This window comes from Sorex fumeus, unplaced genomic scaffold (assembly GCF_029834395.1).
Source record: "Sorex fumeus unplaced genomic scaffold, SorFum_2.1 ptg000045l, whole genome shotgun sequence".
NCBI classification, from domain to species: domain Eukaryota; kingdom Metazoa; phylum Chordata; class Mammalia; order Eulipotyphla; family Soricidae; genus Sorex; species Sorex fumeus.
Genome location: NW_026606102.1, coordinates 7,830,071 through 7,842,272, shown reverse-complemented (window position 1 = coordinate 7,842,272; position 12,202 = coordinate 7,830,071). Strand labels below are relative to the sequence as shown.

General features: G+C 37.7%; 1 protein-coding gene across 2 annotated transcripts in view; it reads left to right on the top strand.

The window, feature by feature from the left end:
- Nucleotides 1-12,202, top strand: part of HOOK1 (hook microtubule tethering protein 1) — a 67,435-nt gene that overhangs the window by 23,899 nt on the left and 31,334 nt on the right. For both annotated transcript variants that reach the window (XM_056122355.1, XM_056122354.1), the window contains 4 exons: nucleotides 350-482; nucleotides 4,562-4,629; nucleotides 6,210-6,272; nucleotides 7,244-7,327. In XM_056122355.1, the coding sequence (XP_055978330.1) occupies nucleotides 350-482; nucleotides 4,562-4,629; nucleotides 6,210-6,272; nucleotides 7,244-7,327 (348 nt within the window). The remainder of the gene's footprint in view (nucleotides 1-349; nucleotides 483-4,561; nucleotides 4,630-6,209; nucleotides 6,273-7,243; nucleotides 7,328-12,202) is intronic.

Below are 12,202 nucleotides of genomic sequence, written 5' to 3'. Positions count from 1 at the left end.
TCAAAATAATTTTGAGTATCTTTCATCTTACCCAGTCTATTTAATTTTTCTTTTTTAGTTGAAAGATATGTTTTAATAGATCAGGCCTAGAGCTTCTTAAAAATACCTTTTTCTGATAGTGGGTTCAAAGGACATTTGATGTAAACTATTTTAATTACTTATATATATTTATTTAACATTTTTGTATTTAAAATTTTCTAGCTGTTTTAGTTATTAAATATGGATTGTTATTTATCTAGGTTATTTTATGAAATTATTTACAATTAATTTTTCTTACAGTAATTAAATGTAGCTAATGCTTTGTGACCTACCTAAATTAGTCATCTAATTTATTGTTTTGATAACACAGTTTCTGGGGCAACAGATTTCTGAAGATCTTATCCCTGATCTAAACCAAATAACTGAACATTCAGATTCTCTGGAGCTTGGAAGGTTACTTCAGCTTATTTTAGGTTGTGCAGTCAACTGTGAAAAGAAGCAAGGTAAGTGAATTTGACTCAACCCGGATGTCCACTTTCTAGAAACAGCCTAAATTGCTATTGAAAGTAGTATAGAGATTATGTTAAAGCTTGACAGTAAACACTATGGGATATACATCAGAATATCTGAATTCCACTCTAGCTCTGCCAATACAGCTACATGTGTTGTATATTGTTCTTCTTGTAGTTTTTGTCTCACTTGTTATTACTATTTAAGACAACAATTTTCAACCTTTTACTGACCTTTTTTCTTTTTTCTTTTTGTTCTTGGGCCACACCTGGCGATGCTCAGGGATTATTTCTGGCTCTGTGCTCAGGAATCATTCCTGGTGATGCTAAGGGGACCAAGTGGGATGCCAGGAATGGAACCTGGGCCAGCCACATTCAAGGCAAAGCCAACCCCCCTACTGACATTTTTTTGTTCTTTGGCTTCCCTCCCCCACACAACTGGTTGGCCTGCTAATCTCATTCCATGACCCCCACTTATAAGATTTTTCACTTGTGTTTCCCTTGGTATATCTTGAGGACTGACAGTTGAAAAACCCTGGTTATAAACCTTTTGTGTTTAGGATATTATGGTTATATAAGAAAAGTTACACTTAGCATTTTAAAACCTTAGTTATTTTAGATTTTTATACATCTCTTATACTCCAGATTTCTTTGGATGATATTCTGCTCTATTCAGAAGAATGCCTTTCCCATGTAAGTTCCAGATAAGGGAACTGCTGATATTAATGGGATTGGTACTTTTTACTGGGATGGCCATACAGTGTTTCCCATTACCTGCTGAGTACGAAAAGGTCAGGTTTGGTAGTGATGAATGAGCTAGTCCAAGATCTGTTTGTTGAAAGGCCTTGAATCCATCTGGGTATTGTGATCTTTGTTGCTGATGCTTTTTGTATAATTTGTTCGGACTTAGTCTTAACTATATCACTTTCCAGTGATAACAGAATGTTGGATGACCAAATTTAAAGACCTTGAATCCATAGCAAACATGATCAGTATATCTAACTGACTAAAACAAACAAAACAAAACATATAAACGAGGTGGAGTAAGATTTAATGAGAAGTTAAGGAAGGAAAAAAGAAAACTCATAAAATCAGTTGTAATTTATCAGAAAAAAAAAAGAACAGTATTGGATATCAGAGAATTGATCTTTCTTCCCTTAATTAGCTTTTCTCCCTGGAGCAAGTCAGTCCTCTGTAGGAGTTTTTTTTCACTTTAATAGGTACGGTCAAAGATTAACATGATTGTTTTAATAAAAATCAGAATCAGTTTCTCAAGGGCTCCTATGCTTTTCATAAAAATAGAAATTCATGTGTAAATTTAGCAATTTTCTGCATCTGTTTTACTTTTTGATTACTACTTTGGTCTGTTTCAGCTACTGTCTTATTTAGAACATCTTCTTACCTAATTTTAGCATATTTGTTTTAGTAGACATTTTGATGTTAATTTTTTCTGTTAGTAAAATTTAATATTTGTTACTAAAACTATTTTTCCCATTTTCTTGTGAATTAATAGGTAGGTCAGTTTTCACAGGTGAACAGATAAATTATATAATTTAGTAACTTAAAAATTTTTTGAATCTTGAATGTAAAATAATTGCTACGTATTTATACTTCATTGCAGAAATTGAATTCTAATATAATATTAAGGTGTTGTGACATTTCCGTCTTTAACTAGTTTGAATAACAGTCCCCTAATTTTCTTAATGGAGAAAGTGCAGTTTTCATAAAGGATTCAGCAGACTTGAGATACCCTTATCTAGAAACTCAGTTAAAGGAAACTGTACCCTACTTGTACATTTTCTAGGTAATTCTCCCTGCCCCACTGTACCATATGGTTAGGTTTATAGCACAATTTGGCCACCTCTTGGCTTCACTGATAAAAAATTTCTAGAGGGGGCTGGAGCAATAGCACAGTGTGTAGGGCGTTTGTCTTGCATGTGGTTGACCCAGGTTTGAATCCCAGCATCCCATATGGTCCCCTGAGCACTGCCAGCAGTAATTCCTGAGTACAGAGCCAGGAGAAACTCCTGAGCATCGCCAGGTGTGACCCAAAAAGCAGGAAAAAAATTTCTAGGAGCTTTCCAGATTAGACAGTTTTTTAGAAAATGATAAGTTCTTAAAATTTTTGGAAGGTTTTTTTTAAAATCTGGTCGGAATAGCAGTGGGGCGTTTGCCTTGCACGCAGCCAGCCCGGCCGAGCTAGGTTTGATTCCTCCAGCCCTCTCGGAGAGCCCGGCAAGCTACCGAGAGTATCTCGCCCGCACGGCAGAGCCTGTCAAGCTACCCCTGAGGTATTCAATATGCCAAACACAGTAACAACAAGTCTCAAAATGGAGACGTTACTGGGCCCGCTCGAGCAAATCGATGAACAATGGGAGGACAGTTTTTAAATCTGAAGAACATTCAGTTAATGTTGACTTAAATCGGCAAATATATGACTATTTTTTTTATCATTTACTCTTTCAAAAATTTATCCAGTTTTATTGATATACACTCACAACACTGTCTAATTTTAAGCTGTACCCCATAGTTAGAGCTGGAGCGATAGCACAGCGGTAGGGCGTTCGCCTTACAAGCGGCCAACATGGCCGACCCGAGTTCAATTCCTCCGCCCCTCTCGGAGAGCCCGGCAAGCTACCGAGAGTATTCGATATGCCAGACACAGTAACAACAAAGTCTCCAATGGAGACGTTGCTGGGCCCGCTCGAGCAAATCGACGATCAACGGGAGGGCCTTTACCTTACCTTTTACCTTTATCCCATAGTTATTTGACTTATTGTAAAACAATTGCAATGTTAATTTCAGTTAGCATCCATTGTCAGAAGTATAAAAAAATGAAAAAGAAAATCTCCTTGTATGAGAACTATTGGAATCAGCTCTCAATGTACATATGTAAATAAAATAACAAATAACATACATATGATTAAGAAGTGTTATTACAGTCATGCTGTGAATTGCCTTCCTAGTCCTTATTTATTTTAGGACTGGAAGTTTTATTCATTGACCTTGTCCTTTCCTTTCCCTAATATAAATCTGATCTTTCTATAACTTTATTTTGGTTATTTTTAGACTCTTCATATTGACATCTTTGACTTATTTAGCACAATACCTTCATATTCTATCCATGGATTTGCAGTATTTCCTTTTTTTTTTTCAAAATAGCCAAGTAATTCTAACTTTCTCTTGGGACAGGATCAATTTAGCTTTTTGCCTGAGTGTTTGTGGGAAGGTCTGGGAATTTTCCTCACATGAGACCTGGTACGTGAGGAGGTGTTTCCACATGCTGTCTACGTGCCTCTTCTTTGAGAGATTTCATGAAATGAACTAAGTAGCTGATGAAATGAAATTTCACATACTTAAGATATTGGAAGTTGATTTAATAAACATGAATTTACCCCACATGTAGAACATTTAATAAGGCAGAAATGTTATTTTAAGATTCATTACAACGTCCCTTTTTTTTTTTTTTTTTTTTTTTGCTTTTTGGGTCACACCTGGCAATGCACAGGAGTTACTCCTGGCAGTGCTCAGGGGACCATATGGGATGCTGGGAATCAAACCCGGGTCGGCCGCGTGTGCAAGGCAAATGCCCTACTCGCTGTGCTATCTCTCCAGCCCTGCAACATCTCTTCTTACAAAATATTTTCACAGCACAGCGGGTAGGGCGTTTGCCTTGCACATGGCCTAAGTGACCAACCCAGGTTCGAGTCCTCTGCCCCTCTCGAAGAGCCCGGCAAGCTAACGAGAGTATCTCGCCCACATGGCAAAGCCTGGCAAGCTACCTGTGATGTATTCAATATGGAAAACACAGTCACAAGTGTCACAATGGAGATGTTACTGATGCCCGCTTGAGCAAATCTATGAACAATAGGAGGACAGTGTCAGTGATAGAGACATCTTCATGGAAATAAATTAATTTTTAACTTTATTAAATTTATTTAATATTTATGTATTTTCAACGTGTATTTTTCCAGAGAGGTGTTTTTGCCTAAAATTTATGTTGAGTAAATTAATTTTATTATATAAAGTACTATTTGGTAGATTTTTTCAGATCTGATTTTTTTTAATCATAGAACATATTAAAAATATAATGACGCTTGAAGAGTCTGTTCAACACGTGGTCATGACTGCTATTCAAGAGGTAGGTTTTATTTATCATGTACTATACCTTTTTGAGGATCCTAAACCACATTATAGAAATCTTTTTACAAAAATTTTATGGAAATATATTTTATGTATGAACTTGAACTTTGTCATTATCTCATCCCTATACCACCAAATAGTCCAGGGCCCCCTCACTGTGCCCCAGTGCCTCTATGTTACCACTAGTCTCTCCTCTGCCCGCCTTCCCCATACCCACAGCCCCTTTCATTCTTGCTCTCCTGGGCATTCTCATTTCTGTATTCCAAGGCTGGGCTTCTTAAACTTTTCCCACTTCTCACCCATTTTTCAGTTGTCTGATGTCACACAGGCCAACACTGCTAGAAGCAACACAGATTAATTATGTATTTGATTAGGAATTAATTTTTAGTTGCACATTCAGAAACATTCAGAAATTTTTCATGAGCCTTCCACATTGTTTTATGCACCCATATAGGGGCTGTGTCCTTTGACCTGTCTGCTGGTGAGTGAGGGGATCTGGATGGCAGGGGCCTTGGAACATTGGGGGAAGGTAGTGGACAACACTGGTGGTGGAGCGTTGTGTGCACCAGACACTAGCATTAACAGTATCATAAATCATGGCATCCCAATAAAAATAAAATAGGAAGCTCGTCTCAAAGGTAAAGAAGTTATCATACAGCTAGACTTGGGATGTAGGCAACACTGGAGGGGAGGGCCCCAAAATGTAAAGAGGAGAATCTTGAGCTGGGATGTGGGTGACTCCAGAACGAAATGTCTAACTCCTCCTTTTAAATTCCTCTTATATGAGGAATCTTTCCATATCACTTGTTAAAGGACTATATTTTTTTAAAAATTTTATTTTAATGAATTACAGTGAGATACAGTTACAGACTTACAAACTTTCATGCTTACATTTCATTCATATAATGATCAATTCCCATCCCTCCACCAGTGCCCATTCTCCACCACCAATGTTCCCAGTATCCCTCCCCCATCCTCCCCCCCCCCCCCTTTGGCAGGCAGATTCCCTGTTTACTTTCTCCTTTAGGGTATTATGGTCTACAATGCAGGTATTAAGTGGCCATCCTGTTCGGTCTATAGTCTATTCTCAGTACACATCTCCCATCCCTGGCGGGTCTTTCAAGCATCCTTTACTTGGTGGTTCCTTCTCTATCTGAATTGCCTTTTCCCCCTGCTTGTGAGGCCAGTTTCCAGGCCATGGAGCAATCCTCCTGTTCCTTGAAAGGACTGTGTTTTGAAATGCTACTGTTATGGACTTTTAAAAAATTATTTAGTGTTTGGGTTTTATTTAGTAATTGATCTTTCTGAACTTGGATTGTCCTTTCTCAGCTACCCAAATATGTAAAATGCATCTACATATCTGTCAAGCATATTTGTAATATTCTTACTAATTAAGTACTTGAATATTGTCTTATTTAACTTTAAATACCAGTATAATTTTTTTGAATAATCTAAGATCACCAAATATATGCAAAGAAACTGTCAAGTATTTTTGCTGACTTCCAGATAAATGTATTTTTTTAACTACATGAGCGTCAATTAATTGTGTTTAAACCTTTTAATATTTTAATATCCTAGTTGATGAGTAAAGAAATATTGAGTACTCCTCCCAGTGATACCGTTGGCGAATTAGAGCAACAGGTGAGTGTTCTAAGTATATGAGGAAAATGCTCATAATGACACAGTTCTGCCTGTTACTATTACAACACTGACTTAGGAGAGCATGTACAAGAATATATTCTTCCTTGAAATTTAACAAAGATCTCAAATGAGTATTATCATGTATTTGTCATAAATCTATACTGTATTTAGCCCTAAAGTTTCTTATGATCATTTTTAAAGGGTTGAATGACTTTGAGCTTTCATTGACACACATTCAAGATATATGTTCTCTGTGATTAAACAGTAAAATAGTAGGCAATTCAAAACTTCTGCCAAGTTCTGATTTATCAAACCAGGTGATGTAATTGTTGTCACAGTTGCTCTCATGACTGCTAAAAGCCTTTCTACTCCAGACTCCTTTCCCTCTTCTGTTTCATCACCTTTTCACTGGGCATGTCCCACTCTCTCCTCTGTGCAACTTTGGGTTGTAATGGCAAGAAAGAGGAGAGAGAGGCAAAGAATTCAACTCTGTTTTCTTTCGGGGAATGTTTTTCATGAGTGTTGCCAGTTTTCTTAGGTTAAAAGTTGTTAAGAAGATTTCTCTCCAGAAATGTTTTATAGTTGCCTTAATTTTTCCTGTGACACTTTCTTCTAATGCTCTTTTATTTAACTATTCCACAATGGGGCCAGAGAGATTGAACAGAAGTAAAGTACTTGTCATGCACATCCAACCCAGCTTTAATCCCCAGCCACTGCAGTTGGGTGTGGCACAGCCCCCTCTCTGCAAATAAAAAAAAAATCTCACAATGATTTGCATAGCTTTATATCTCTTAGTCCTAAATGTAATGAGACCATAAATGTTATTTACACAAACCAGTAACTTAAAATGTAATTGTTATTAGGTAAATTTAAAAGCTATTTCCAATGTCAGCATATATGTTATTATGAAAGTTTATTTTTCAAATGGTATTAAAATACAATTCTTAAGAATTGGTACATTTCTATTTCAGCTTAAAAGGGCCCTAGAAGAACTTCAAGAAGCACTGGGAGAAAAGGAAGAACTGAAACAGAGATGCCAAGAACTAGATATGCAGGTGTGGAAAAGAACTTTGGTCTGACAAAATGTCCTCTTTAAGTTTCTGAAGGTTTTATTTTAACGGTCTAAGTGTTTTTAAGCTTTCATGTCATGAACAAAACAGGTACATGACTTCCTTGACTCTTGAATGGACAGTCAAACCATGTATTTCAGAACTTTTTTATCTCCAATAATTGAAAAATGCTACTAAACTACTTTATCTCCAATAATTGAAAAATGCTACTAAACTACTTCTTTGTGAATATGTTCTGATAAAATAATGTGAACTATTCTGATGAGACTTTGGGTTTTCCCTTTGCAAAATAGGGAAGTAGAAGTAGCTCCTTCATAGGACTAGACTATTAAGTGTAATAGTTTATGGAAGAACTTGAAGTGTTCTGATTGCTAAATTAATTTCACTAATGTGTGTGTGTATATATGCCTGTGATTCTTGTTTTCATTTACGCATGTGCTTTAGCAACCTAAACTTAGCATGAGACAAAGAAGTTAATGGTTAAAGGATAGGGGCTGGAGCAATGGCACAATGAGTAGGATATTTGCTTTGCGTGCACCTGAGGTTCGAGCCCTATCAGGTCCCCTAACCCAGGCCAGGAGTGATCCCTGATCCTAAGTGCAGAGCCTGGAGAAAGCCCTGAGCACTGCCAGGTGTGGTCCCAAAACTGGAAAAAAAAAATACTGTCATCTCCAGACTGTGTTATTAACTGGTTTTGTACTCAGGACATTTCTCTATCCTTAAGCTTTACTTGTTGATAAATGGTTTGAGAATAATATACATCACCAAGAATAACTGTGAGGATCACATGAATTAATGTGCATATCAATCTCTCATAACAGGGTCTGATATAGAAGTGCATTTTATGTGTTTGCATATAGTATTTTGCTATATTCCACATTATATAGAAATGCAAATATTGAAGTAATGCACTAAATCTTGAAGGAAGCTTACAAAAGACTTAGCAGACTTTATGATAAGCTGTATGTGAAGCATATTTTATTCCTGATAGTGATTAAATACATGACTATAAAGTATGAGAATAAGGAACATGTGGTAACATAACTTTTACTTGATGAAAATAAGTTTCTAGAATGATAGGGCCAGTGATTCATAGTGCTATTTAGTGCAGTGATCGCACCAGAATCTGAGTCTCTAACTTGATTTCAATAATCAGCCCTCTCAAATGAACAAAGCAGGTCTCAAAATTAGGGGACCTTCTGCCTATTCTTTTATCTATCTGCATTATACTCACTTTGCACACACACTCTTCTGAGATTTTTCTCAAATATGATTATAGTTAACATCCGGAGTAACTCATATTAAGAATAGAGGATTGTATTATTCAGGTATCATGTAGGATATCTGTTATTGTCTGAGAAATTCTTATTTTCTAGATAACGCAAAATTCTATATTAAGAGATTTAAGTGTTTGTATATTTGGGGGCCATACCTGGCAGTGCTCAAGGCTTATTCCTGGCTCTGCATTCAGGGATCTCTCCAGGAGGGCTTCAGAGACCATATGGGATGCTGGGGCTTGAACCCAGTTGGCTGTGTGTAAGGCAAGTTCCCTGTTTGTAACACATAATGAAGACCGAGTCTTTAAATTTCTGGTTTTACCTGAAAAGTACGGGGTTCCCACTTTTCGCCATTTTAATTATAGCATAAAAATAGAGTCGACTATTTGCATATTTGAAATTAATGATTATTACATTTAATTAGAGAAAACTGAGTTATTAATTTAGTAACATAGGTACTGTGGAGGCACATTGGACACTTGTCCCAATTTCACAGTGAAAATTTCTTTTGAAACTATGTTTATTATTGGGCATAAATTGTGGGTGATTTTAAAATCTGGGGGAAAATTTTAATATCCAATCCAATAAGAAAATAGCTTCAGAAAACTTCAGTGACACATAAACAAATAAAATGACTGAATTTGAGGTTGAATAAAAATGTCTAAGCTAGACAAGTAGCAAGTACCTATTATGGACAGGTTTTGTCAAGCTTTGTTACTGCCTGAGCTCTTTCAGGAAAGTTTATTAAAAAAAACAACCCTCAAGACTCTTACCACAGTCTACCCAATAAGAAGGAAATTCACCCCTTTGACGCCTTTATTTTCCTTCTTTGTAGCACAGTGGAAAATGACTGAGGGCCTAATTTCTCCTGCTAGAAGCAGTGGCTTTAGATCCCCACACTAGAGTAGCAAACAGTCTGGTACTCAGAGAAACAGGATAAACATTCACCACCCTGAAAGTGGTATGGAAATTTCTCAGACATGCAAGTCTAATAGCCGTGGTGTAAAAATGTTGCCCAACTCTTCAACTGGCTTCTCTCTACTTCCTGACCGTTCACAGAGGTATAGGGTACAGGAGTGGCAAGGGTAATATTTTACCTTTGAGGGGAAGCCATCCACTCACATGTGTATCCTGGAACAAGAAAGATTTCTTGATGGCTAACGAAACTTGTGCTAGATAAAAAGAATAAAATATGGCATTACAGAGTAAAGCCAAAAATAACTTTTGCTTTGTGTTGTACGGTAACTTGATTAAAACACAATTGGTAGAGGCTGGAGTGATAGTACAGCTATAGAGTGTTTACCTGTGGGCAGAGCCAGGAGTAACTTCTGAGCATCATTTATGTGACCCCCAAAGAGGAAAAAAAACACCAAACCACAGGCTAGAAAGGTGGAATAAAGATTTACAGGGGTTAAATGTTGCAGATAGGGGCCAGAGAGATAGTACGTGGTGTAAAGCTTGTTACCAACACTTGTACATGACCAACACTAGTTCCATCCTCAGCATCCCATATGGTCCCTGGAGCCCTCCAGGAATGATTTCTGAGTGGGGACCAGTAGTAACCCCTCAGGATAGCTGGATGTGGTCCCAAAACAAACAAAATTACAAAAAAAAATCACATATTCTATGTGAAACAAATTATTGATGCCAGAGTTTATTATGTTTAATGCATTGAAGCTCAAGATTAAAAGAAAAATAACACTGCAGACATTCAGGTAGTAAAGGCAAGTCATCCACAAAGCTATGAACTTCTGCCTCCCTTGCAATGCCAGTGCTAAGGAAGAAAAATGCCACTGAACCCAGATGACAAACTCCTGTGTGTCTACACACCCCTCCACACCCTTTCTTGGAAAAGCAGCTTGCTGACACATCCAGCTAAACTGCCTAATTGACAAGGATGAATGCATTCATTGAACTTAAAACGTTTCCACCTATAATCTGCCTGGGGACAGTTTCCTGGCCTTTGTGTCTCTCATTTGGAGAACAGAGCTTATAACTTACCCAAACTATGTTTAAGACAGTCTCTTGATTTAAATTTCCTATTATTAGTGTATCAGTATATAGTCTCATCTAACTGTATTAGTTATGTTTATTGGAAATATAAAGAGTCATTTATACAATAGGGTATTAGAATTTATTAATAAAGACTAAAGCCTTAGCTGTACTTTTTAAGTTATATGTTTAACATAAAAAGAAATTGAACCAGTGCTTTATTCTTAAATGTATAAGTAAAAATGCATTTATATCATAAAAATTATATAGATTTCAAAGTTGCATATCTCTGTCCTTTTAAAATTTTGATCAGAGAGCTCAGTTATGGATTCAGTTTAAATTTTGTTATTGAGAATTGATCAAAGAGTGTGATGTTCCCTGATATTATATGTGTTTAGTAAATTTGTTCTGTGAACATCTGTATAATGATAACTGTCACATAAGTATCTGTAGGATAACACTGTTTTGTCCTTCCTGTATAACCTCAGGTAGTTTAGGTATATTGGGTTGCTTCCATCACAGTGCTCCATTCCTCTGTGTTTATTTGTAACTTCTTTCTTTGTGCTCTATTGACTTGTAAATACTGTTTTTCTCTTCTCCCTAAGTCCTTTGCACAGTTTATTCAGAGCAGTGTCCTTTTTGTATGGACACAAGAAGACATGATTTTGTAATGTGACTCTCAGTGATATTTCCTTCCTGGGCATCTGTTCTCTCACCTAAGCCTCAGCTGCCTTTACTTCCTAGCACCCCCACAAGCAGGGTCCCCAAGGAGGGACTGGATGGAACCAGGGCAAGTGGTAAGCTATGTGCTACCCTGGCATCAAGATGGGCCTGGCCAAAGCGTCATAATGCTTAACTATAAGTTAAGAGCTTGGGCATGGACAAATGCTGTCATGATCCAAAAAGTAATAACTAGATTTGGACCCTTCTAGGGTTAGGAATGATTAATCTGGCCTGCGTGCTATAGTCTGAGCCTGTGGCAAGATGTTCCCAGGAAGAGCTGCCCTACACGTCTCAATGTTATCTCTTACTGTGTCCATACAAAAATAACAAGTATTAAGATGTTGATAGAGTTATTGGACTGAGGAAAGGAGAAAAACACCTTAAAAGGCATTTTGCCTGGGACAGTCCGGAAGGGCTTTGGAATACCTTTTAGGTGGCGTTCCCTTTGAATTTGGTGGGGCTCTCAGGAAGGGCTTTCTTACATTGATTTTGCTACCTGACTGGGTGCAGTGTCAGCCCATAGTGCTGGGGAGTTGGAGAGGCAAGAGAGCTGGAGAGGGAGAGAGCAGAGTGGCAAGATGGACCACGGAGAGGCCAGCAAGGGGCACAGAAAGAAGAATGTAAAAGAATACAGGAGCACGCATGTGGAGAGAGGGGGAAAGAGCCCAGGCTGCGAGATGGAGCACAGAGAGATGAGCAGGAGAAACAGGAGGAGATGGGAATGAGAGGCAGTGAGAGACTAGAATGGGAGGCTCAGAGAGACTGGGGCAGGCATGTGGGTAGAATGGAATAAAAGGCAACTGATCAATCAACCGTCTTGGCCCTCTTCTTCGACCTGCCCCAGGGCCCAGGCCGCCCAGGCTGGGTG